This window comes from Pseudopipra pipra, chromosome 17 (assembly GCF_036250125.1).
Source record: "Pseudopipra pipra isolate bDixPip1 chromosome 17, bDixPip1.hap1, whole genome shotgun sequence".
Taxonomy (NCBI): domain Eukaryota; kingdom Metazoa; phylum Chordata; class Aves; order Passeriformes; family Pipridae; genus Pseudopipra; species Pseudopipra pipra.
In genome coordinates this window covers 10,235,609-10,262,647 of record NC_087565.1, presented here as the reverse complement: position 1 = coordinate 10,262,647, position 27,039 = coordinate 10,235,609, and the positions used below count along the sequence as shown (strand labels likewise).

The 27,039-nt window shown below is 46.3% G+C and overlaps 2 protein-coding genes across 10 annotated transcripts in view; one reads left to right on the top strand and one right to left on the bottom strand.

The window, feature by feature from the left end:
* PTPN1 (protein tyrosine phosphatase non-receptor type 1) overlaps nt 1–6,687 on the top strand; it is a 33,753-nt gene extending 27,066 nt beyond the window's left edge. The window contains exons 6-9 of the mRNA XM_064674222.1: nt 460–669; nt 1,346–1,507; nt 2,133–2,368; nt 3,398–6,687. Of these exons, the coding sequence (XP_064530292.1) occupies nt 460–669; nt 1,346–1,507; nt 2,133–2,368; nt 3,398–3,602 (813 nt within the window). The 3' untranslated portion in view covers nt 3,603–6,687. The remainder of the gene's footprint in view (nt 1–459; nt 670–1,345; nt 1,508–2,132; nt 2,369–3,397) is intronic.
* A 321-nt stretch (nt 6,688–7,008) lies between these two features.
* The window catches only part of RIPOR3 (RIPOR family member 3), a 54,036-nt gene continuing 34,005 nt past the window's right edge, over nt 7,009–27,039 (bottom strand). For all 9 annotated transcript variants that reach the window (XM_064674212.1, XM_064674221.1, XM_064674213.1 and 6 more), the window contains 19 exons: nt 25,751–25,829; nt 25,349–25,372; nt 25,166–25,219; nt 24,285–24,434; nt 23,769–23,832; nt 23,496–23,539; nt 22,700–22,825; nt 20,583–20,728; nt 15,099–15,228; nt 14,082–14,660; nt 13,460–13,599; nt 13,056–13,188; nt 12,475–12,583; nt 11,225–11,386; nt 10,903–11,061; nt 9,662–9,864; nt 9,331–9,414; nt 8,625–8,715; nt 7,009–8,010 (listed from right to left, as the gene is read on the bottom strand). In XM_064674212.1, the coding sequence (XP_064530282.1) occupies nt 7,910–8,010; nt 8,625–8,715; nt 9,331–9,414; nt 9,662–9,864; nt 10,903–11,061; nt 11,225–11,386; nt 12,475–12,583; nt 13,056–13,188; nt 13,460–13,599; nt 14,082–14,660; nt 15,099–15,228; nt 20,583–20,728; nt 22,700–22,825; nt 23,496–23,539; nt 23,769–23,832; nt 24,285–24,434; nt 25,166–25,219; nt 25,349–25,372; nt 25,751–25,829 (2,578 nt within the window). In that variant the 3' untranslated portion in view covers nt 7,009–7,909. The remainder of the gene's footprint in view (nt 8,011–8,624; nt 8,716–9,330; nt 9,415–9,661; nt 9,865–10,902; nt 11,062–11,224; nt 11,387–12,474; nt 12,584–13,055; nt 13,189–13,459; nt 13,600–14,081; nt 14,661–15,098; nt 15,229–20,582; nt 20,729–22,699; nt 22,826–23,495; nt 23,540–23,768; nt 23,833–24,284; nt 24,435–25,165; nt 25,220–25,348; nt 25,373–25,750; nt 25,830–27,039) is intronic.

Sequence of the window (27,039 nt, the reverse complement as noted above, 5' to 3'; positions counted from 1 at the left end):
GTAAGTACAGGATCTCATCCAGTCCCATCCCTGGGGGAGACTGACCTCCTGAGAGCAGCAGGGACTTGGAAAAGATGGTCAGGAATTGCCCTGAATTTGGTGATTCTGCATGAGATTATTCCTCAGTCTCAGTTTGTGTGCTGTGGACAGTAAACTCAGATATTTATTTAACATACGTGAGGAAACTCGAGGCCTTCCTGTGTCTCAGCTGTACACTGAGCGATAGAAGCTTTTGAGCTGTACTGAAAAGACTAAACCATCCTGTAAAGAAGTGCATTTACTCATCCAATTTCCTGTGCCCCAAATAGAGACCTTCACAACAAGAGCTAATTATTTGTAGTTTCTTGGCTGTGCAGCTTCAAAAGCTCCCTGAGACTGGTGGGACTTTTCGTCAGCAGTTCCCAACACTCCTGACTCGTGTATCTGCTCTAAAAAGCTTCCCAAATGCTGTTTTTCCAGACCCAGGAAACTCGGGAGATTCTGCACTTTCACTATACCACGTGGCCTGACTTTGGTGTCCCCGAGTCCCCGGCCTCGTTCCTCAATTTCCTGTTCAAGGTGCGGGAGTCGGGCTCGCTGAGCCCCGAGCACGGCCCCGTCGTGGTTCACTGCAGCGCCGGCATCGGCAGGTCCGGCACCTTCTGCCTGGTGGACACGTGTCTGCTCCTGGTGAGGCTTCCTTCTCGTGGGCTGGTTCTGCAGAGGTGTTTTTGGGAGTGGTTTGAGCCTTACAAGAGCTGTGGCAGGGCCTGGGAAGTGTTGTTGCCGTGATTTCCATTATTTCACTCGTACTGTTTTGGGGGTGTTTTCCAAGGCAGGTCTCGTTGCTGAGTGGCCATTTGGGGTCTGGGGAAGAGAACTCTCTAGTTTTCAGGGTGATTCACAAAGACAGGCTTTGCCTTCATGGTTAAGAGAAAACCACACTAACCAGACTTAGATGTCTGCTAAGTCATAGCATGAACTGTCCTGAAACAATGCAAAGCCCATCTGATGAGTTTGCTTTTACAGAGTCACCTGCACTTGTGGGCAGGAGGAAATTGTCCTGACTTCAACATAAGGCTGGAATTCTCTTGGCTTTATTCTCTCACTGCGTGAGACCTACAGAAAGCCAAGTCAGGCCTAGGCTAAAATGTCACTAAAAAGAAAAAAGGGGGAAAGGGACAACATTTTGGAGTCCCGTTGGTTTCCCCTCAGTCTTTTTGGAAGCCCAGTGAAAAGCTGCTCATACCAGTTTGGTGTGAGTTCATTAACTGTGTGATGGGAAGGGCAGTGTGAAGGCCCTGCCACAAGATGAGTCCTTGTAGTGAACATCACCAGAACATAAAGCACGTGTCATGTTTTTCAGATGGACAAACGGAAAGATCCTTCCTCTGTGGATGTCAAGCAGGTTCTCCTGGAAATGAGGAAGTACAGGATGGGACTCATCCAGACCGCAGACCAGCTCCGCTTCTCCTACTTGGCTGTTATTGAAGGGGCAAAATTCATCATGGGAGATGCTTCAGTGCAAGTGAGTGCTGTGGGCAGCTCAGCCAAAGGAGGAGCTGCAGCTCCATGGGAACTGTAGCAAGTGTGTGGGATGAGGAGGAGAAAAAGAAGCTTCAGGCTTGGTGCTTGTTTCAGCTCCAATACATTTTTATATTATGGGGTTCTTCAACACAGTGCTTTACAATCTGTCACAACCTGAAGTGGTGTGTTTAAGAACCTTCCAGAGAGTACCTGTGAGTTAACAGGTGCCTTGTGTGCTTTCCAGCACAGTGACCAGGGTGTAGCTGCTGGCATTTTAGATAATAAAAGGTTTCTAATATAGCAGAAGTCTAAGTATTATGATTAAATTCATCAGGTTTTTTGTGATAAGCAAAACTCCAGCAAAACAGATCCTATTTTGTGCTATTTAAGTTTTCCAGGAGTAGACTGGAATCTCTTTCATTTGTATCTGATATGTTCTGTGTGTAGTGGATGTAGCTTGGGTTTGGAGTTCTTGTGTCTGGTTTGTCTTTTTTCCCTCGATGCAAATGAAGAGCCACTTTAAGAATTAATTACAAGGGAGAGTGTAAAGATTCTGCCATGGTAAAGTTTAGAGTAGCTTAACAGAGAGAAGAGAGGAGCTTACCAGGGCTTGTCCTTCCCTGAAGGAGCAGTGGAAAGAGCTGTCCAACGAGGACCTGGACCCCCCACCTGAGCACACCCCCCCCCCTCCCCGGCCACCCAAGCGAACCTCGGAAATGCACAACGGGAGGATGCACGAACACCCGGAATTCTTTCCCAAACACCCCGGAGCAGAGGAGGAGATCACCCGCTCGGTGAGCACCGTGGAGGAGACGGTCCCAGACGGCAGAGCTCGTTCACCCGCACCGCTGAGCACAGACAGGTAATTCAGGGCTTTTCCCCCTGTGAAGTGTCCCGGGATCTCTGTCCACGGGGTGTTTGTGTGGAGGACATTGGCACATCAACAGCATTTCATACAGAAGGGCCTGAGCAGATCGAGGCAGTGTAAGAGCAGGAATAGTAGTTCCAAGCCAAAATTCTCTCAGTCGAGGTCTCACACTCGTGTTCATTTAACTTCCCTGTTGGCTGGGGCCTCTTCTGGCACCCTGTTAAGAAGTGACAGGTGATGGGTGTGTGGCTCTGGGAGCTGGAGATCAGTGAGAGGTTCCCATAGTCTTAAATTCACAGAGCTGGGAGGCTGCAACCAGGAGCTGAACATGGTGTCTCCCTCCAAGTTCTGCTGCAGGCAAGGAGATAAAATGCCCTGCCCAAAAAAAACAATGTTTTGATCTGGATTTTTCTTAATTCATTGGGGAGATTCTGAAAGGAAAAATACTTAAATTCCGAACAATATTTGCTAAAAAGAAAGGAAGTCTTGGAAACAGGAACACACACAAGTGGAGGCTTAGCAGTGAAAGAAGGAAGTGTTGCACTGGTAGCATCTCCCTCTTTCTTTCTTTGGTGACAGTATAGTTCTGTTAGCAGAACATTTGCCTGTGGTGTGAGATGCCTGGTGATGATTTCCACACCCACTGAAGGTATGGATTTAAAACTGGTGTCTTGTGTCTTCTCATTAGTGGGATAAATCTGAATTTCTCAGTGAATAAATAATTTCTTAGAAATTATTATTTAGGCAGTTTAGTGTAAATGAACATCAGACATGTCCAGCTCCAGAGAGCTCAGAGGTCAGATTGATTTTATTCAGTGTAGTCCCTTGTCTGAGGATGGAGCTGAATCCTCCTCTGGAGCTGCCTGTCTTCATTGGTTGGAGACGCTCGGACTGGACATCTGACTTTCCCCTTGCTGGAGTCCAGTCCTACACTGTGCCAGGGTTCAGGAGGGCTCCGTGGTGAATCCAGTGAGGAATATTTGTGTCCATCCAGTACTGAATATTGATTTCTTTGTCCTTAAGCACTAGTCAAGACACTGAAATTCGGAGGAGAACTGTTGGTGAAAATCCGCGTCTCTCACCCCACAAAGAGGAGTCCAAGTCGGAGAACTCGGACGAGGAGGATGAGAACATGGTGACAACGTGGAAGCCATTTCTAGTGAACATCTGCATGTTCACTTTCCTCACAGCAGGAGCTTATCTCTGCTACAGGGTGTGTTTCCACTGATGGCTGTTCCAGCAGGATGGACCCGCGGGGAACACGCCCGGTCGGGGTTTGTGGGAGCTCCTGTGAGAGGGAGCAGTCCAGGCAGGGGAGCCTTGTCTCAGAGCAGGTAGATTTAGTGTGAAAGGCCAGAACTTTGGGTAGGGCTTAAAGAGAGAATTGATGCACTAGGGTTTTATCCAGCCCTGTGGTCCCAAGAACATAATATTCTAATCTCAGGGCCTTAAAATATTCAGGAGTAAGCAGAGAAAATGCCAAATAGTTGGTTTCCTTTTTTGGTTTTTTTTTTTTTTGTTGTTGTTTTGATTTTTTTTTTTAAAACTAAATAATAGAATTACAACACATTGTTGTTTTTAGCCTTTTTTAAAAAGCCAGTTCATTTTCTTTTGTTTCAGAAAAAGTAGGCACAAGTGAAACTTGCTTGTACTCTCCAAGTGTTGTAACCAAATACATGACTTACATTGACGAGTTCCCAAAAAAGAAAAAGAAACCCACATACCTGAAGAATGTAAACCTTTGGAAGGGGAGGGGTGTTTGTGGTTGGTTTTTTGTTTCTTTTTTTTTTTTTTTTTTTTTTTTTTTTAAAACTTGCTTCATCATTAAAGACTGAGTTGTGGGCAGTGCCTGTGGTATTGATATATTTAATCTTGGCATAACTGTTCTTAAAGAGCTAATTGTTTTACTTGTGTTGATAGAACCAGGCTTCTGCATTTGCTCAGGGTATCCCAACACATCCAGCTCTTGGATTTTTTCCTTTTTTTTTTTTTCCTTTACTAAGTGTATCTCCTCATTGACTTTTGTTGCACTCTACTTGCACATACGGCTCTTTACATTGCACCATCCTTTCTAAAGCTGTTTTTAGTTTTATATTCTGGGTCAGGAGAGATTGAGAGGGGAGAGAGAGAAACAGGAAGGGAAATTCAACCAAACCACGTCCACCAGCACTCTGCCATGGAAGGACCAGTTCTTAAACCTCATCATTTGGAATGTAAAATGCAGTTTCACTCTCCGTGTGCTCCGTCAGGACCAGCCGTTGCTTCCAGCCAGGGCAGAGGCCCCAGGGGTGCTGCAGGCACGGGGCAGGAGAGCATTTGGTAAATCCAGAGCAATCCAGGCTGTGGCAGCTTCCTTGAGACACAGACAGTTCACCAGGAGCCGGGTTGGTCTGTGAACATGTCGGTTTATGATGCAAGTGTTTGTGTGTTCTGCTTTGTGTAAAGCCAAGATTAAAGTCCTGGCTCTAGGCGGGGGTCCTGCAGCCAGGCTGGGCCCAGCACTGGCCCTGCTGTGGGCCTGGCCCAGGGCTCCAGGGTGTAAAGTGCTTGTAAATAAGGATTTGGGGGTGTGGGTAGGACTGGGACTGGAAGGCAGCATTGCACTAGGCAGCCAATGCTGTTCCTCTCGGTAGTACCAAATGATTAATAGTTTAAACAATAATAGCAAAGATTTCTTTGCTTGTGTCGTGGAGCAGAGGCCAGGAGCAAACTCACTGCTGAGAGCTGTTGAGACTGAGCTGCCCCAGGACAGCTGGTCTGCAGCACTGTTACTGATCTGCTCTTTTCATTTCTCAAGTCTCTGTAGATTTAGAGCACTTAAGCACCCCCTCAGTGCAGGCCTCAGTGGAGGAGCCCAGGGGAGCTCTCTCCACTCAGTATTTATTTTTGCCAAGCTGGCTGTAGGTGTAGCTCTTCCTTCAGTGGGTGAGTAGGTGAAGGGGGTCGGGGGGGGTTGGAGTTATTTCTATTTTGTGTTTTGTTGAGCTTGCATCAAGGGCTTCTCAAGAGTACAATAATAAATCCTCAGGTAGTACTGGGAATCAATCCTTTTACCTGTGAGACTGTTGGTCAGACCAGTACTTGAAAGGAGGAATGTTGTAATCAGTCAATATTTAGTTATATTATTGGAAACAGGAAAAATGAGTATAGAAAAATGGTAATATATAATGGCTCATCTGTGTATTTAAGATACATTATGTGATTGCTTTGTCCCCACTGTTCTCTCCAGCACGGGCAGGTCCTGCCCTGAGGCACCATTTGTACCCCTTTGTATTAAACTGCATGTGAAGTCTCCGGTGTCCCGATGAAACACCACGTGCTTGAAAGGTGAAAGAACTTATATTTCTGCTTCCTGATGTGCCCAAATGATATTTGCATGACCTGATCCTTAGTGGCTGTGGTTCCGAGGGTGTTGCTGAAAGTCTCCTCGTTCAGCGACGGCCTGTTGGGTGTTTATCAGATAATATGTACTCGCCTAATCCTTGGCATGACTTCCCGTGGGATCCCGTGTGCCCGGTGGTAGCATGTTCCTTTCAGCTGAGTGAGTGTAGTACAGACATTCCAGAGTTTAGTCAGCCCTATCCACACCTCCCCTGGCCTGGGGGCAGCAGGGGCACCTTTGGAAAGACACGAACCAAACCCTCCCCCCTCTGCACATCTTCCCAAGAGAGAATATTTTAAGTTTTTGGTATGGCAGGAAAACAAAGCCTCCTTCCTTTGATTCCAGATTAATTCAATTGCAAATGATTCTACCAAGAGAGAGTTCCTGCAGGTCATAGAGGAGCTCTGAGCATCCCCCTTTCCACCTGTTCCTTCCCTCTGTTCCAGGTCCAGCTCTTCCCCTGTCCCAGGACACACAGTGACTGCTCCCCAGGCCCCTGAGGTGTGGATAAGGCTTGGAATACTGAACTGTTCCCATTTTGTTTTGCTGTCCTGTACTGTCTGTGGTAGTTGGGGGGTGTAAATACCGTGGGGGTGTTGGGTAACCTGTTCTTGGAAATGGACAAACATCCATGTTAGACTCGGTAGGACGTTAGTGAGCTGCTCTGCTATCTGCCTTAAGCAAATATTTACTCATCAGGTCTTTCTTTTTTTACAGATTGCCATAGAATAAACTTTTATAAAAAAAAAAATTTAAAAACTCAACAAAAAAGCTGAATGTTTTGGTATAATACAGTTTCAGGTATCTTGTCTTTTGTGTAAGCCGCTGCTGGGCCTCCCAGGTTAGAGTACAACTGTACAGTTTTTCAATCTCCCATACAAGTTTTCAGTTCTCATTTTAGTTGTAACAATAAAATTCTTTTTTTAAAGAACTTCGATGGGTCTCTTACTGCTTTGGGGCTCCTGATTGACCCACATGCACAGGGGGGCAGGAGTGGAACGCTGGGGGGGTTGTAGAGAAAAGTGATTTAAATGTTACTGTAAGAACTTCCTGTGGGCAGAGTAAAAGAGATGAGGCACCTGCATCTCTCCCTGACCCTCCAGCTCCCTGCTTGTCTTGCACATGAATCAGGTCAATTTGAACTCCAGGGTCCAAGCCTGACCTGTCCCAGGCAGGACAGGGATCAAGCCCAGTGCCCTGTACCTGTCCCCAGGCCTGCCAGCACAGCACCACAGAACACTCACAGGAACTCTGGCTCAATGGTTTATTAGAACTTCAGAAAACAGTATGAAATCCAACAAATAAATACTGAATAGAAACGTTTTATACACATATATATATATATATATATAAAAATATGTACACACAAGCCCAACCCTTTCAAGTATTGTACCTGAGGCCAGGCTTCTCTCCACGGCCACCCTGCCCTGCCAGCCAGGGGCTGAGCAAGGGCCTGACACCAGGTGGATGATTATGAGAAGTCTTGATCTATGACTAAACTCAAAATTTAAAACCAACCCAAACCTGTCCCTCCCTCAGTCAGACCTGCACCTGGCAAACCCAACACAGACCCTCCTGCTGAGCACACACACTCCTCCCACACGCTGTCTGTCCCTGCTGGAACGTGGCCTAAGCTGCAACCAGGCTGAAGACTTTGGAAGTAACAAGTTTTCCTTCTGCAACTAAATTGTCCAGGCAAAACAATCCACTGAGCAATGCTGCTGGATCTGTTGGTGTAAAAGGCTGGTGTCTGCTGCCTTCCAGAGGGACTGTTGGAGAGCGATCATTTCTCCCTTGGGAAATGCCAAATTAATAGAACACTTCATGGGAAAATAAATCATATTGGATTTACAGTTTGAGCAGGGGCAGCTAATTCCAGCAAGATGGAGATTTTAACTCCAGCGACAACCTGGTGCCACATTCCAAGAGATCCCAGCTTTCATTCATCCAGGCACTTGGTATTTGATCACGTGCTGAGAGATGGTGAGAAAATGTGTTCCAGCCTGAGTTGTGGAGACTGCAAACTGTGCCCTTTGGAAATGAGCCTGTCCTGGGGCAGGATGCAGCACAGACAGAGCAGGGATGACCAAAGCCATCCCTCAGGTCCTGTGTGGCTGTGAGGACAGTGGGATGCAGCTCCTCCCGTTGCACCCCTAAAACACTGTGATTTCAATCTCGGCCTCGTGCTGGGCAGTTTCCCTCAGTTCACAGCAGATCCTGTCCATTTTCTCGAAGGCTTGGCGGCCCTTTTCCCCTGTGGAGAAAGGAAACAGCCTGTGCTGAGGGAGAGACACAAATGTTTCCTCTGGAAACACTTCCATTGTGACCCTGTTTGGAACTAACAAGGACTCCCAATAGTGGCAAACACGTCCCTAAGGGAACAGTTTTCCAAAACCTGCTGGAAGCCACCATGGAAAATCAGGCCTCCTGTCAATGCTTCCATGTGAGTAAGAGTTTGGAGCATCACAGCTGGAAAAATTGCCATGCACGTGAGCCTGAAGTGTTTCTGGGAAGCAAGTCTGGAGATCCCCAGGATTAAACATGGATCAAAGGGGGTTTTGGAAGAATAGAATAGGGAAACAGTTCTCCAGCATCACTTCCAGCATCTTTGGTTCTTATCTGCCACCTTTTCAAAAGGTTCAGTGGTTCCTAAAGCACTTTATCCTGGAGAATTTCCTTGGTCTGGTTCTATAAACCTCAACAGGAGGGCCCTTGGTTGGTACCTGTGATATAAAGTTTGTCTCCATGGTATGAAACAGCTGTTCATGAGGGATTTCCACTGTCTTGGATGTGTTCAGGCTGCACCTGAGGCCTCTCCTGGTCCTGCACTATTTCACATCACTTTTTCAGACTGTTTGAAAGCCTTACCAAAGGACAGCGTTGTTTCCCTGGCTGCATTCCTGACTTCCTCTGTCTCAGACTGGCACAGGTGGGCAACCTGCTCAATGCTCTCCACAGCCTGGGGGAGAAAGGAAACATTGGCCTCAGCAGCTCCTCAGCAGTTTGGTGGATGTTTTTCACAAGGCAAACAGACACAAACTCCCATCTCTTCTTGAACCTGAATTCTACCAGGACCTTTCTCTTCTCCCCCAGCACATCAGCTTGCAGTTACATTTCCTGACATATTCTCACCTCTGTCACCTCCTTCTCTCCTGTCTTAGGGCCTTAGAAAGTGTAAAAGTCCCAGGGTACAGGTCCCTGCTGCAGGACCATTAAATCAGCATCACCCACCAGGACATCACTGAAAGGGTTAATCCCAGTTGTTGCTTTGCAAATTGAATTTAAGAATAAGACTGATTTCTTCTTGTGTGACTGGATATCACAGGAGTTCAAACACATCCCCTGTGTCCTTGTGCTGTGCCTGGCACATCAAACAAGATGCCCACAGCTCCCTCTCCTGCTGCCTTTGGAACAACGGCATTAATGGTTTGGAACTTTGGCAGCCAAGGAATTCGGGAATTCCAAACAGCAGAAAGCTGCTAAAGTGACCCTACCAGCTTTAAAATCCCAGTCAGACACACTTCTGCATCCATGACTGTGGCCAGATGTGCCCAGCAGAGCTGTGAACACTTACCCTGAGGTTCTTAAGAGCCAAACATGCAGCTTGCTGAAGTCTTGCATCACAGTCAGATAAAGCATCAGTGTAAAACAACACAGCCTGAATGGAAAAAGGAAAGTAAAAGGAACACCTTGAGTGTTAATCAAACAACCAAAGCAGACTGACAGGAGCAGCTCTGCCCATGTGAAAGTCAAAAACAGGACAGAGACAAATCACCCGAGCACTGCTGTGGTTTAGGGGCCAGTTCACAGCTAAGCCAAGGGCAGAGGGAGCAGTGCCATTCCGGGCTGAAACCATCCCATGGGTCTCAGCAGCCCGGCAAGGCCCGGGGAGCTGCAGCGCTTACCTTGGCCCTGAGGCTCCTGCTGGCGGCGGCGCGGCACAGGCAGGACGTGGCCGCTTTGCTCACTCGGTGGTTCTCGTCCAGCTGCAGCTCCCCGAGCAGCCGCAGCGTCTGCGGGAGCGGCTGCAGCTTGTTCAGCCGCTTCCCCTTCAGCTTCTTCAGCGTCTTCAGCCTCCCGGGGCACTGCAGCTCCTCGATCAGCATCACTGCGAGGGAAGTGCTCGGCTTCACTCACCCGCAAACCGAGACATTTGCAAGGAACTCCTCCCTGGCCCGCTCCCCTTTAGCCACAAGCAGTTATTCCCAGGGCCGGCGAGGAAGCCAAGCGTGGCAGGAAGCAAACAGGGACAGCTGCCCCTTTGCCCATCCTGTCTTCTCTCCCTGCCATTGTTCCACTTCCTCCCGTGCCCAGGCTGGGACGGCAGAGCAGCCGATCTGTGCCAGCCCCGGGTGCATCCAGGACAACACCCAGAGCAGGTCCCACAGCCCCGGGCATCGGGACAAGAGCCCAGCCCACAACAAGGAACAGGATCAAGCAAAATACCCATAAACAGCCCTGGAAGATCTCACGGTACAGGACAAAAAAACCCTCTCTCTTGTAAAAACTAAGAAATCAGGCACTGGATTTACCCTTTCAATTTGAAGAATATTCCAGGTCTTTTTCACTGACTAGGAATGCTCAAGTTTTAGCCCCCCTCCAGATGAGTCATCTGCATCAACATAAGCCTAAAGATGCAGCCAATATAAAGACTATTTTTAAAATAATTCTTTTCTAACACAGAGTAGGTTTTCAAGTACTTTCACATGTTGGACAAGACTCCAGTGAGGCTCTGGCTACCTCAGGCTAGAAAATGCACGTTAGTAACCTCTGCAATTTTATTGCTATTTTCTGTGTCTGATTCCAGCTGCAATAGACACCCAAAGCCCCAGACTTTACTCAGTCCCTGGATCCAGCTGTAGATTCCTCTTGACTTTGCTTCTGCTTTAACTCCAGAATATCCCAGAACCCACTTTTCAGGGCACTTAAGATAAACCCATCCTTCACACCTGGTTTGTTTGTACATGGCCAGATATGGGAGTCAAGCACATCTTTCCTGTTCTGATTAAAATTACATGGTCATAAGGGCAATTAAAATGGAAGCAAGTTGTCAGTGCACTGGTTGGGGTGTTTCCTGCTCTGGAATTGTATCTTGAGTGGGAACCTGGAGGGTAGCCCTAAAGGAGGAGCCAAGCACTGCCATTACCTTCCTTGGCAAGTTTTCCCAAGTGTTTCTCCAGGCTGGCAATGTGGTGCTTGTCCAGGTAGCTATAAAACTGGAATAAAGTAACTGGTTCTGTTTGGAGGTTTGGAGTGGGGAGCAACCCATCACAGGTGAGGATCTGCTCCAGCAGCCTCTGCAGCACTGGAAGAAGGAACACGGACAAGGACAAATGAGAAAACAGCAGGTTAGTTTGTGGGAAGCTGCTGAGAACAAGCAAGAGGTTTAGGGGTTTCTTAAATGCACAGGGACAATCTTTAGCACTGCAGCCAAATGCAGTGTGAGTGGCCTTGTGCTCCAGTGATACCTGCTTCCAGCTGCCTGGGGTACTTCTCCTTCACTCTGAGCATCATCGTGTACTTCAGGGCATGACGGAACCTTTCTGCTGAAGCCAACAAGATGCTGCCAGGCTCTGCAAGGTCACTCCACATCTTCAGATAGTGCTTCTTCTTCTTAGTCTTCTGAATAACTGAAACCCCCCATTTGAAGAAGTCGTGAGCTCCAGCAGATTTTGGATTTTACATGAGAAATCAGGCACCAGATGGATTATCTAGACATGGGTCAGCGTTAACTTGTATTTGTGTTAGAGATGCTTTTGTTCAAAATGGGGCATTTCCTGCCAAAATGCTAAAACCTGCAAGCACTGATCTCACCAAGCTTAGGCTGAGCTCCTAAACTGTCATCAGCAGCTCTTCTGCCCCTTATTGTTCATTTTGTCCTGGCATGTGAGTCCAGCTCCAGAAGAACTTTAACTGGTTGCTCTTTTATCAGCCAAAGATGTGCCACTGCCAGGTTTTAGAGATCCTGCCTTGGGGCTCTCTCTTATCCAACACTTCACTTGAAGTGAACCTGTGGTTTCTCACTACCCTTTGGACCCTTCATGCCTTGCTCTTCCCTACAGAGAGATTGAACTCCTGCATTTCACACTCCCACACCTCCCTGTCACACTGTACCAAAGGCCCTTTGGAGCTCTGCTCTGGGCAACAGGTTATTCTCACATCCTCCAGGATAAAATCTGTCAGCAAATGCTTCCAACTAAAATTTGCATTCTTGCTGCTGTATTTACCAAGATGAGAACAAAAGCCTTCCAAGTCTCCCATTGTGCTTTATCATTTTGTCAACAGTGTATGGAGGAGTTTAGTATTGGGAAAGCCTGAGGTGGGAAAAATTGCCCAACTCTTCTTGCAGATGGGCACAGAATTTGGGCTGTTTGCTTACCAAGTAAAAGGACAGATAAAAGAGGATTTTACTAAGGCTGCTCTGCTGTTCTTTGACTGCAAACTCCATCATGTACAACATCCCTGTTTAAAACATACCAGTTCAGCTACTCTTCGAGACAAATTTCTCCAAATCTTTTCCTTCCTTGCAGAAAAATCCAAAGCAAACCATGAGCCCTGTTTTCTCTAAGAATCCAGATATAAGAGCTGGTTTAATTATGTGACTGTTTGCAAGGAATTTAGAATGAAACACTGATGTGTCTGGGGAAGCTGGAGCTGGCACATCAGGGGTGCACCTCTCCCATCTCTGGCATGCCTTGGAAATAATGCAGCTACTCACTTTCTTCAACAGACATATCCAGGACATCCCCCAGCACTCGAGTCTGCTCAGATACTTCTTCCAAAATGCTCTCCTGGACAACCTGGGCTACGTTTGGTGACCTCAGTTTCTGAAATGCAACATATGTACCTCAGCAGCTGAAACAAGGGCAGTATAAAGGTCAAGGTAAACCAGGATTTGTTTCTTGGAATCAAACTTCTAAGAGCAGTGAGAAAACATCAGCTGCTCTGAGAAGGCCCCTCTGCCATCACAGCATATACTACTGGTAGTATCAGTTTTTCATTCATTCAAAAACTGATCACCCCTTGCACATTTAGAGCCAAATCTGTCTGATTGCATTTACAGCCTGCTTAGGGCACAAAGTACTTATTAGAGCTCCAGCAAAACCCAGAGGCTGAAGAAAGGCAGCAGAGTTTTATATGACATGTTCTGTGTAGATACACGAAGATGCTGCAGTTTTTGGACTTCATTTCCATTTTGAGTCTTTCTGCTTTTATAAAACAGCTACGTAATCCCTTCTGTCCATAATCAGGATCAACAATGACATCCAGTGCCCTGGGAACCCCCAGGCTGTTCTGTACCTGCAGAAGACCTTTGCACAGTTTCAGGTGAGTTATCAACAGCGTGTCTAAGTTGTCATCACCAGTAGTGACATCTTGAGTTTCTGGTCTCGTGTCACAGCTCAGGGACTTCAGTGTGTTGTCATTGTATGTGCTGTTGAGATGAGGGGAAAAAGGAGTTAGAACTCTCCTCACTAAATAAAACTGAAGATGTGCAGTCTCAATGGGAGCCTTCAAGAAAGCCATCAAACTACAAACCAGGTGGCACCAAACACAACAGCAATTTTTTAAATTGCATTTATAACCTTCTTAAAAACACGAGGACACGTTTCTGTGCTGGGTGTTCACACCAGCAGCAGCTCTGCACAGCTGTTACTCAGCCAGGTGTTCCCCCTCAGCCCTGTCCCTGTCCCCACAGCACATACCTGACACTGGCTGTCCTGATGCTCCCAAACAGCGAGAGCTCATCAGCACTGCAGTCAGCGTTTAGGAAGTCAAAGCTTTCCAGGACTGTCTCCACCATTAAACTCTCCATAGATGAGTGTTTGTGATGAAGTGTCTTTTGCTGTTGATGGGGTGGAAGGAAAAATGCTGTTATTTGTAGTATCAAGCCATTTTGCAGGAGTTCTTTGCTGGTTTTGAAATCATTATTAATAACAAATTAATTTGCTTTTCTGATTTCATTCTTGGCATATCGGCTTGATGAACTGATGCAGTCACCTCGAGCTATACCAAATTTTAAAAATATCAAGAAAGATTAGAAGCAAACCTAAATGCTGAGGCTCTGACATAGTTCAGGCTCAGCTTAGCCCAGACTGGTTTCCAGTTGGACTGCATTGGTTATTCCTTTCCCAGCCGTTGCTCTGTGCCCAGCACTGGGAGCTGCCTTTCCCGAGTCCTGCCTGACCTCTGGTGGCCAAACTCCTTTTGGGAACGTGCCATTGCTGCATCATTAAATGAAATCAGCCTCAGGGTCACAGAACGTCTTCAGATTTAGGGGTAACAGAGGAAGCTGCACCACGTCCCAAGGGTAAAACATTCCCATACCTTTAATTTATCCCTCAGAGACGAAACCTGGTATTCCAATTTCTCCAGCTGGGCTTGCCCCACATCGTGTGATTTCAGCAAATTCAACACTTCTTGGAGAGTCTTGTCAATAGACTTTGTATGTCCATCCAGTCTCGGGTCACTTGCAGCATTCCAGCTTTTCTGGCTGCTGTCCTCCTGCTCTGGCAGGCGCCGAGTCCTGGGCTGGCTCACAGAATCCCTCCTGCCCTTGTGGCGATTCGGAAGACTGGAGGGGTTACTTGGAAATCCATCCCCACATGGAGTCTTCTTCAGGATATCCAGAGTTGTGTGATCTGGGAGAGGGTGCTGGTGCTCTTCTGCACCAGTTTCTTGAATAATCACCAATGGCCTGTGGTCCAGAGCTGGAGTTGTACTTCGGGATTCTGCCCCTTTCTGGTCCTCAGAGCTGAACGAGTCTCCCTCGCTGGTCTCGGCAGGATTGTGAGCTTTGCTCCTCCCATGGTCATCAAAATCACAGGCAGCCAAGTAGCTCAGAATGCTGGGGGGCTGGGCTTCATCACTTACATCCCCCTGGTTCTGCCTCAGCTGCAAAAGAGACTGCAGCAAAGAGATCCATAAATGAGCACAGACACAACTGGGAAGCCTGAGATCCCACCCAAGAGATACAACTCTGATTCCTGTTGTTGGAAACATGCACCCAAATCTATCAAAGCACAGGGCTCTTCTGCACGTGGGGCCAGGCCAGCATGGACTGGACAAAAAACTACTGAAACCAATTTCTAAGAGCCCCTGGATGAACAGAGGAGCAGCAGTAACTGCATGGTTGATCTTTCCAGTGAGAATTACTAAGGCAGCTGAAAACCTGTTTCTGGGTTAAATGAATGGGGGTTAAAAGAAAACATAACAAAGCCCCAAAGTGCAAAGGCCCAGAGTGCTATGCTTTCACACTTCTGAGTGTGCTCCTGAACAGTCTAATCTAACCCAAAATCAAGCCCTAGGTCTGTGCTTTGCATCTTGCTTTCCTCAGGTACTCACCAGGTAGTACTTCTCTCTGAAGCTGGGGGTGTTTGGGGGGGTCCAGTTGTACAACGAGCTCTTCCTGCTACCCACAGAAAACTTGGCAGTGCTTCCAGGTGACAAAAACAGGTTCTCTGTGTCAAAGGGGCTGCAGCAGAAAACAAAGGCCAAAGTGTCAGTGAGAGCAGAGAGCACAGAGGTGTTCAGCTGCAGAAACAGCGAGGAGGATTTGAACTGTGACATTCAGTCAACGCCACAGGGAATAAAAGGAAACAGAAACTGCCCCTCTGACCAGTATCTTTGATTGCTCCAGCAGAGAAAGAGGTAGGCAAGAAGGTATTTTACCCAGAATTCTCAACACCCTTTAGACAGAGACCTGTGCCAGAGTTTTTGGAAGAGTCCAGTGTTCCAAGAGGCTGAAGTGCTCCCTGTCCTCCTGCAGAGCCTGCACAGGCCCTGGTGCTGCCCATCCAGCACAGCCTGTGTGTGACAGGCACTGGGCACAGTGGGACAGGCACCACTCCAGGCAGGAAGGAAACAGAGCACATGTAATAAAGGAAAACTGCCAATTTCCCTCCTGCAGAGCACACAGCACCTGGAAAAGCCAATAAAACCCCCTCATTATCCTTCACTTACTAATAAATGACTGGCTGGCAGAGGAAGCTGTGCAGGGCTACAGGGCAGTTCTGTGGTCACACAGGCACGGATGAAGCCACTTACAGCCCCAGAGGGTGCTGGCTGTGGGGCTGCAAGACCTTGACAAATCCTGCTCTGAAGAGTTCCCAATTACCTTCTGCATCCCAGCCATTAATTTCCCATCTCCTCTGCAAACCAGTTTAAGGAAACTCGGACAAACTGTCTCCCCAAATGCAACTCAGCTACCCAGGAGAGGGAAAACATATTTCAAGTTCAGCAAAGCGAGTTTGTTTTTCCTATGTGTTACTTTTGTTCCCCACTGATATGCCTTGTGGCACCAAAAGAAAGTTTGTTTTTCCACTTAAGGACTGGCATTTGGAAAGAAGTGAACTGCTCACCACAAATCTGTAACCTCAGTGATAGGAACATGACGACCAAACAGCAGGATAAAGTCAGCTGCATTCAGCTGTACCTTGCAGGAGATCCAAAAGGGAACGAGGACTAATCAACTGCAGGGAAAAGAACTTCTGCTCTCTGGCAAAAGTTGAAAAGCAGAGCTCCAAGTCTCTCCAGCTGCTCGTGTTGCACAGGGACAGTTCTCCCCAGCACCCTGCAGTGCAGCTCCTCAGCACAGAGGTGATACTCTGAGCTCCCCTAGCACAGGTTAATTGGCTGAATTAACCAGTGTCACCCAGCTGGGGTCCATCACACAGCCCAGTTCCACAGAGTCCCAACCACCACCACCTGCATTGACTCACTGGACAGAAATAAATCGGGTTTCTGACAGCCAGAGCCTTTTCCCCAAAGCCTGCTGTGTTTGCTGATGAAAGCAAATTACTCCTACCCGTGGTATTTCTTAGAAAAAGTCACAGGGATCCATTCCTCACATTTTTCACTTTTAGCTTTTAATATAGCACTGCAGTAATGCAAAACGACACTTCTGGGAAAGGAACAACAACAACAAACCGAATCTGTTTTGCCCCTTTGACAATTCCTGGAACCCTCCAGCAAAATGCAGCTCTTCAGCTGCCTCCAGACAAGGACACACTCCCAGTCCCTGCAAGGAACAGCTGAGAGGAGAGGGGAAAGAAAGAATGGACTCTGCTCTAAAGCTTCTATTATCTCTTGGCTCTAAGCTCTTTGGGCATGATCCATCATCTCCTTCCACATTTCTACAGCAAACAAACCATCAGACTGGGACAGATCTATGAATCCATCTCTCCCAGCATTTTGACATTGATAGAATCCAGTAGGGGATATTCCAGGGGAAAACACAGGAAATGAGTCAAATAGAGTGGGCTTTCCCCAGACACATGCCCAGGTTTGAGGCAATCCATGGCTGAGATCTGTCATGCACCAGACTTTGCAAACAGACTATTGCCTTTAATTGTCACTGGTTTTTCCTTAGTTTGTCTAGTGGCTTTCCTGAAATCATTGACACAAAACCTCTGTGTAGGTAAAAAGTGTGCAGAAATGTCATTATTTAACTTTAAATTGTGGAGCAAGTACTTGCTGTAGGGGGTGAGGGGTGTCTGTGGCTAATCATATCCTGTCCACATTGATGTGCCTGCACAGGATTATCCATAGGCACCTTCTCAAGGCTTAAAACTTCTATTAGAAAAAAAAAAATCAAAGTGGCTCTGCCAGCCCTGAGCATGAACTCCCAGGGAGATGTTACTTTGTCACACCCACCAAACCTGTGGAGCAATGGAATACTTGAGATTTCTATAATTTACCTCCCCCTGCTGCACTTTCTGTTGGGTGAGTAAGGAGGACACTGCCTGGTTTATGCTCTCAGAGGAGCAGAAGTGATGAGAGAGAGCTTAAGAGCAGAACTCAGTCCAGCCTTCAGCCCCAGAGGATCTGCCTTGCTTTCTCCCACTGTGCCCTAAGCACTCCCTCTCTGTCCATGGATTAAATACCACCAGACCAGAAGGGCTCTTGGTGGATAGACCTGCCTGAATCCCAGTGTTCAGCCTGTGAATCCAGACTTACATTAATACCAAAAAAAAGCCAATTCTAGTCAACTGACTGGACTCACTATTAATCATGAAATTTCTCTTGCCACCATCAAACCCAGGTGAACATGCCCATGCAATTTAACAGTGAGAAGGTTGTTAGTAGGTGTTTCACCTACCTCTTAAAGCACAGCAAGCACATTTTCCAGGTTAGTACAGCTTGTCACAGCCCCAGGCTATGAGTGCACAGGGATGCACTGATGGATACTGCCTGAAGATACTGCAGGAGTACCTACATATTCACCTAAGTTTTCACCTATAAGATCAGGACTGGCAGCATCCAAAAATAGAAACCAGACTTTCCTTTTTTATTCTCCCTTCAGGTTTTCTCTCACTCCAGGAAGCCCTGTGAGCCAGGCCAGCACAGCCCAAAGCAGGCAGAGTCACCAGAGCAGTTCTGACTGGATGGTGCCCTTGGATCCCAGCACAGGGTGCTGCTGAAGTTCTGAAAGGAGAATACAGCTTTCTCTTTGTCCTGTATGTGAGACACAGAATTCAGACTGCTGTTTAGGTTGGCAAAAAACCCAGAGCCTTTTGCCAAACTGGCCAACAAAGCTGTTCTGCAACGGCCCCAAGTTCATTCACACTCCTCATGGCATGATCTATAAAGGAGCTGAAGGCACTTTTGTTTGAGCCCAGAAGACTGGAGACCTATTTAAAAGAAAATATACATTGAGAAGCGGAAGAGAGAGATCTGCATTTGGATTCCTCACAAAGCAGGTCTAGACTGAAAGCTTGTGCCTCAGAGAAGTTTGGGCAAATCAGATGGATTTGTTTAGTTATTCTCAAATCAAAGAGAAAAGCAGCTGTTGTTTTGAGTGCTCTATCTTTGCAAACAGAAACACCCTGAGTTATCACCACAAAACTTCTCTTTTCTGCAAAGAACTCCAGCAAGCAGGCTGCCAGAGGAGAGGCCAGCTCTGCACAGAAGTGCTCTGGAGAATCCACTTGGTGGGACACCAAAGCATTTCGCAAAACTTAAACACAGCAGAGACACACAGCCGGGGTTTTCTCACACGCTGAAAAATTCCAAGAGGGGATTAACTCCCAAAGAAAATGAGTCACGACAAACCCTGCTCCCAGCTCAACTGTTGCCAACTCCAAAGGCTGTGATGGTTGTCCCAAATACCACAGACCTGCTGCTTTTGCCAGCCCAGAGCTGCACTCGGAGCTATCAGACACCACAGCCATCGAGGGTCAACAGCGTCGGGATTGGACTTTTCCAGAAAGTTCTGCCACAAATGTAATTTGCTGTGGAGATTCAGGCTATTATGAGGAACTATGCAATATCCCAGAATAGGGAGGGGCTTTCCTCATACAGTCCTTTTGTAAGAACAGCTTATGTGCATAATTCATTATGGAAGCTACTGACAGAGAGGAAAGGAAGTGAGCAGATCCAGCAGCAGTAAGGGAAGGGACTGTCAGATGCCATTGGTGTGGGTTAATAACAAGAGAGTAGAAGTGATTTCTTCTGAGCACCTCACCAAAACACACCACATCCTGATGCCCACTGTCAGATCTCGAGAGGAAGAAGCACCATAAAGGGGTGCAGCCAAACTCTGCTGGGTGAGTTTATTTCTCACTGACTTTGAGCAACCTGTGTGTTGGAAAATCATTTTCAGGTGCTGTGGGCAAGACACATTTTTCAGCCCAGTTGCAGGTACAAGTCAGCAGTAAATGTCAAGAACCACAGCATGCACAAGAGACATTCTGAAAACTGTGTTGATCAATAAAGCTTTTCTTTCCCCAGCCCCAGAAATGGAACCTGAAAGCTGTTTCTGCTTTTCCTGGAGAGAGCCTGGATCCCAGGTCAAAGTGGCCTTTCAAGAGGGTCCTTATAACAGAGGTGTGTTCAAAGGCCTCTTGGCCATGGAGGGCTGGGAAGAATCAAGGACTGCAGTGAGCCACACACACAGGTACAAGAGAACAGTGCCCACTGTTTAACTGGGCACTTCACTAAGGGGCTGCATTTAATCCCTGGACAATAGTAAATGGAAACAGGTTAAAAAGGCTTGATTTGTTGTAGATGGGCCTTTCAGTGTGGAACAACAGTCCCATAAAGCAGAAACAACAGTACTACCTCAAAAACCTTTGGTGAGTCTGGAGTGAGGAATAAGTTCCACTGCAGCATCCACAGTAGTGAGAATTTGCTTTTAATAACATCAATAATCCACTACAATAATCAACTTACAGATTTAAATTTTAAAACAATTTAATAAATCACAGGCACCATGACAATGCTCAGCTCTTTTAAAAGCACATCTGTAACCAAGCTTCCCTGTAGTGCACAAACAGGTCTCATATCCATAACTACTCACAGTGCAAATATGAAGGTGCCAAGTTTTTGGGAAAGCCTCATTTATAACAAACTGTGATCTGGTCAGAGTGATTGTTCTAAAATTTCAGCTATGTATTTTTTTCGTTGTGCCTACAAGCTGCTACTTCCAGTTTCATTTCATCATCTTCAGTTATTTTTCATATTTTCTAGATGGACATAAATTGCTTGGAGCTGGACTGAATGCTCACTGCGAAGAGGGGTGAGCTAAGTAAAGCTCACTAAGTCAGGCTAAGTCAGCTCCCATGGCTGTCCATGGCTTTGGTGAGAGCAAAGGAAGATCTGATAGGTCATAGAAAGAGCTTGTGTCCTTTCCCCTGCCCTCCTGAGGACTGGTCCAACAGAGATCAGGCCCAGCAGCCAGGATGGCTGTGAGGAAGCACAAGGCTGTCATCTGTCCTGCACCTTGAATGGAGAGAGGACTGTGGGGGTGAATGCTGCTCACTGACATACTTAGGAGCCTTTGATCATTTCCAATGTTTTCTAGCTTTTCCCATTGGAAGCTGTACTTACTTCCAGAGGACCTCCAGCTGCAGCTTGATGGTGCCCAGTTCAGTGATGTCCACAATGATGGCCTGAGGCTTGGTTGTAAAGAAGTTGATGCTGTCACATGTCACGACACCAACCAGAATAGTGGCCAGTCCTCGCAGCTCAGTCACCTGCAGAGACAGACAAACACATCCAGTTTCATCCTACCAGACAATCCTCAGTCACCTGCACAGAAAGGAGAACACCCCAGGCTCAGCTCTGCTCTGAGGCCTATAACAAACAAAACCCTGATACTCAGTTCTAGGCTCCTAAACAGCTGTGAGCTGATATCCCCACAGGGAACAGCTCCCAGGGGGCTGGCAAAGGGGACACCCAGAGCTGCACAGCACTTCAGACAAGGGAACTTGGGGGACTATGATTTTAAGAAAAATTAGTCTGTAATTCTTGCTCTAGTACTGGAACTATTTCAGTACCAGACTATTTCAGCTCTCAGTTGCCTACAGGATCTGGAGATACAACTCTCTGCATCCTCTGTGACCTCTCTAACTGTCCTGAGCTCAGCAGGATCAAAATCAGAACTTGGGTCATTCTTTCCTCCAGCTCTGCAGGTGGCTCCAGGTTTGTTACCAATGCAGTCACAGGACTGTGTTTTTCCCAGGCTGGCACTTGTCTTCTTCAGCTACTTTAAAAAAAAAAACAACAACCTAACTTGAGTATTTGCTATAAAAACATACTTCCAACTGAAGATCACATTGTTCTAGAAGTGCATGAAGCATCAGACTCAGCACAGAATTTTAGCACAAGTGCCTGAAGTCCACTTTGGAATTAGTTCCATGCCTACATCTCTTTTAAGAGCTGAAGTCGTGCTGCTGGGCTCCTCTTGGAACACTCTTTGGCACTCATCAATTTTCTTCTCTGTTTTTTTAAACCTGCTATATATTTGCACTGGGCAAAGATCATTAAGCACAAAGTGGAAAGAGCAGGAGGCTGTGGAGGACATTCATCAGCAGACTTTCATAAGCTGACAAAAAGAGTAAAACTATCATTGTCACACAAAGTAATACAGGTTTTAACAACTATTATGGGAAAACAAGGATCTGAATTAGCTTCTCACCTGATCTTCATTGTGCAGTGACAGTAAAAAAGCATGTTATAAGCACATTTCCAAAGGCAGTGCTGGCAAGATGCCAAAGAATGTCTCCTGTGTAACCCAGTTCTTGCTGCCAGATAGGAGGAGAACACTGCAATAGCTGCTTTAACACAACTGCCAAAACCCCAAACCCTGCACTGGCACAGTTTCCCAGTAGGACAGAATCCAGCACAGCCTTCAGTCTCAGCTCCCTTCAGGCTGACAGGAGTCACACTGCAGGGTCCAGCCCACTAGAGATGCCAGGTTACAGTGCAAATGCTGCTTAAGGATTAATTCCCCCTGCAAGGGAGGTGTCAGAACCAATGCAGGGGCAGCTGCACGTGGGGCTCTGAACACTTCCCTCAGTGTCACCTACGGCCACTGCACTGGTCCCTTACTGCCAAAGATGTGACCTGTTCCAAGGCACTTCTAAAAGAGTGTCAGAACTCTAAACAAAGATTTAAAGTACAGTTTGCAGCAGCACATAAATGCCATTGGTTCTTCACAGATATGGAGCATCTCTGCAGTAAAACACAACAAAAGCAGCTGCACTGCACCCAGATAAAGGGAGGTTTGAACCCCACACTCCAAACACACACAGGTGTGTTTGTATGTTTTCTATACATTAATTTCTGTCTTTCAGTAGAGAACAGAACTATTGGTACTACATATACATCTGGGTCTCCACATCTAGACTTCATCCTAGAAAATCCCAGATATTGATCTTGGACATTTTTTAAAAAAACCCAACCAAACAAAAAACCCAAATCACAACCACGTCTACCAGACTCCAGAATAGGGGAAAGCAGATGCACTAATACAGTTACAAGTGCCAAAGGAAAACCAGAAGTACATGTCCCTTCACTAGACAGAACACAGATTAACTGCCATTTTTACACAGCTAGAAAAAGAAAACTATTTAAGAACTTTCAGAAACACTTGGTAACTTAAGAGGTAAGTGGCAGAAGATGTGTTAACCCACTGATTCCAATCCAACCATTATACACCACACCTTAATTTCAAACTTCTCGTGGAGATTGGGTATAAAAATCTTCTCCTCCTCATCCCATGTCTGGCTGTCATCGGTCTCGATCTTGCCTTTCAACCTCCATTTCTGGCGCCCCAGTCGCACAAACACCTGGAAACCACAAAGAGCAAAGGATGTCGGGTCAGCATATCCCAGAACATTCCCTTCAGTCCCTAGGTCTCTCACTGTTCCAGTCTGGCAGGAGTGAACCCATCCCCTTGATCACCATGCACTTGGGAACTTGGATAAGGCTGGAAGATTGGAGACAGGAATTCAGGATGCAGGTTTTAACACCTGAAGCAGTGCCAAATGCCACGTCCCACCCATTCTAGAAGAGCTGCAGAACTACACTGCATTCCAAGTGTGGGGGTACTGGAATACAAGGCACACTGGAATTCATTGGGAACTGTCACAGGTAGGAGAGCACCCAGTAAGACACTAAGGTGCATTCAAATGATGCCAAGGGCAGCCTTCCAAGAAACAGGCAGCCACTGCTACATGATTCCAGGGTAATCTGAAGACAAAGCCCTGACAGGTTGGGTTTCACAGATAATCACTGCCATCTTTTAAACCCTCCCATAACACCCAAATCACACCTTTCCCTCCCCGGCCCAGAGGGCACAGTAACTCCTGAATGTGCCGAAGCACTGTTCCCATCACAGCAGTGGGTGTTTTTATCACCCACTGCTCTCATCCTGCATGTTCCACCCTTGCTCTCCTGTTCCTCTATTGCAAACTCACACCAGGAAAGTAAAGGACAATTAATTGCTTTATACTGCACCTCATACTGGTCCCCCGGGCAGAGACGTGCAAAGCCCACCAGCCCTGAAAAGAGAAGGAAAACTCCTAATACCTGTAGAGTTTTACAAAGCCCCCCCCAAGTTTCAGATTGCAATAAATTAAGTGGTTCTCTGGTCAGCACCCCTCCTTTCCTCAGCTCTGTGCAGGAGCTATACCACAAGCCCAGACACTCTTGAAAGGACAGTGGATCAGATTGCTACCTAGACCACAAAATCAACTGATGAGTCTTGAAGGAAAGAGGAAAGGAACTTACCTTTCATCTTCACGTGGAACTCTCCCAAGTGGACCTCCAAGGCCCCCTCTATGAAGCACATGTCCTACAAGAAAGGCTGCACAGTCATCACAGCTGCAAAGCAGTGCAGAGTAGCACCTTCCCACATGGGCCATTTTCTTTAGAGGACTTTGGCCCTCTTATTATTTTAAAGGACACACAAACATTTTCACTAGTGGAGGCAGATACAGAGTCCACTCATACTACTTTTAAGACAGACAATCTTCCACAGAAGAGTGGAACTGCTTCAGCTGACCACTCTCAGTTATGTTCCATTCCTTGTTTTGTGAAAATAGCAAAGCTTATTCCTCCTTCAGTTCTCATCCCATGCTTCCAGTGGAAGTCATAATGGACCTCAGTATTAAAGACTTTTTATGTTACGTATTTTATACACGGTTTTTAACCCACACCATTAACAAAAAAAAAGCCACTAGCAAGTCCTAGTACATTTTTTGCTAAGAAGTCAGGTCTTCATTACAAGTATGTGGTATTTCCTACCTCTGTGCACTCTTGGAAGTTCTTGTAAAGCTCCACTAGACTCTCTCTGGAGGCTTTGGTGGAAGGGGACAGGGAAAAGGCATGTTTCATGTTAGTGGCCCCGTCTCGCAGCCTGCACTGGATACAATAAGCTTCATAGAGTTCTTCTACCTTTAGGATTTGGAAGATGGGGAAAGAAGGAACCAAAATTACCTTGGCATAATTTTAAGAAGTTTTGGAAAGGAACATCAGTATCTTTCCTGGCAAAAAAAACCAAAACCAACCAAATCCCTCTGTCAGAGCATTGCAGGGTGCTGCAACTCCTGCACTTTACAGAGTGCTACAGTTTGCTTTTCAATATCCCATGCTTTTTTCAGGAATACAATTAGCTCTGCTATTACCAAAGTAGAAGACAAGGAGTGGAGTAACACTTTTCTCATGAAAAATTTACTTGCAGAGCAGGAAACCAATTCCTTCAATACAGACTAAGCCCCCTCCACCATTAGCTATGCCAGAGGAGAGGTTCCAGTCCTTTGGAAGCAGCTGGCAGACAGCAGACACAAACTCCACAGAACTGCCCCTTTGGCCCCTCGTGAGAAGGGGAGGGAAGAACATGTCAGTGTTCCCAGAGCAACATTTTCTGAATAAACTGGCAGAGTGTCCAAACTGGTTTCACAGGAAAACTCAGGTTGGGTCGCGCCCAACATTCAGCCTGAATAGAACCATTCAGGAAAATAAATAAATAAAAATCCCCTCCTTCGGTACAAAGAGTGGCTACAGCTTTCAGAGAGTCCCCAGCATCATTCCCCTTCAGATGAATTATAATTAAAGTGGTTTCCATTTAGCTAAGTCACTTACAAAGCAGTGTGAGCCTGACAGGTACAAGGTATGAACCCCCTTACCTTGCTTATGTGAAATTCCAGCTTTCTGATGTATCTCTCCACAGAGCGGATTTGCTTTTGAAGAGGAGAGACAGAGAGAGAAGGGGACTTGAGAAATTATTTCCTAAACATATCTGTAAGTTACACAGCAGATACATCATCCATTTTTCTCTGTTTGCAGCATTTCATCCCCCATAGGCTCACCTTGTCCAGGTCATAGTAGAAAGCCTGAAAGAGAAATGGCAGAGGCTGAAGAGGAGAGCACGTGTATCTGTACTTATTAATGATACTTTCATATGTACTGCAAGACTCACTATCTTAAATTGCACTAAATTGAGATTACAAACATTGACCACTGAGCAGACACAAGGAGATATCATCCCAGTAAAGAAACAGGATCTGAAAAACACTGCTGGATGTCAAAAATGAGAAATCTCCAGTTAAATTCTCACATCTAGGGCTACCTTCCTTGGGAAATTGCTGATTGTGATGCCTCACTGGATCCCACCTCAGCATTTTAACTGGAAAACTCCTGGGAGTCCCAGGTGGGAGAGAGCATCTACTTTTGTGACTTTATTTAAGTATTTGACATTAAAAAAATCTTACCAATCTGGAGTTCCTTTTTGTATCTTTGTGTCGACCAGAGAGATAATCTAATTCAGCCTGATGTGCTTCCAGGTATTCACTGGAGAGAAAGAAAACCCACTGTTAGATTCCTCTGGTACATTCATTAGAAATTTTTTGGGTAGGTGTTTTCAGCAGAATGTTATGAAGCAACTTCCTTCTCCAGAAGACTTCCCTTGTTTTACTCTCTTGAGATGTGAATGGCTACAGGGAAATGGGCCAAGAGATGACAAAGGCTGGTTTCCATAGACAAATACTTGTTCTGAATGCCAAGCTGACCCTAGAGGAACATCTGTACCCCACAAGTACCAGAAGATGGTTACTGTCACCCAAAATTTAAAGATGCTTTACATTAGGAATCCTCCTGACTCCTTTTTCCTCTGACAAGCTGTGGAATGCTGCAGTGCAATGCAAGGCCAGCGCTGCTGCATGAGTGTACATGGCATATACACACACACACTGCACTCAAACCTTCACAGGTTCTTGTTTCCCTTCATTTAAAATAAATCATTCAAATGAAAGATGGGCTTTATTCTAGAACTTGAGGCAAAACAAAACAGACAGTAGAGCTGGTAGTACTACTAAAGGCAAGAAGAAAGGAGGGATTAGGAGAATAGCAAGTTCTAACACATAAACCAACTCACAGATCTTTTCAGATTTCTCTGACTATTCCTACCTGAACCTTTCCTGTCAGTTCATTTGTTGAGAAAGTCTCTTCTGCAGTTACTGAGGAGAAAGACCCAACCCCATCTTACAGAGAATTGCAATATGGAACACTTGCCCTACAAGCCCAAGCTCACAGAAGTGCTGCCCAGGTAAGGAAAGGCAGATGCCATCAGTGTTTTAGCAAACAGCAAACATTGAGACAATTCCTTGATGCAACCATTACTTTTTCCAGAACAAGACCTATTTTGCAAGGTGTGAAGCACTTGGTGCCAGTTGGCTTCTAACACAGCTGCTTGCACACATGGGTTGTGCCTTAGGAGTTTCCACAGGGCCTTAAACTTTTTCTGCTGAGACCATCGTCTTCCAACTTTGCTTTTAATACAGAGCAGACTTAGGTAACTTTTTCCTCTTACGTTTAAGAGGGAGCAAGAGTCACCCAGTAAAGGCTACATTATTAGACACAGGCTCTGAGCAGTCAAAATAACCCCATTTTAGACAGCTGCACTTACTCACATTTGCTTTGATGCATTTCATTTTCTTACTGTTTCAAAACCAGTTCCCCCATGTCTCCAGCATTCAGCTGCCTGCCCTTAACACTTGCCCAT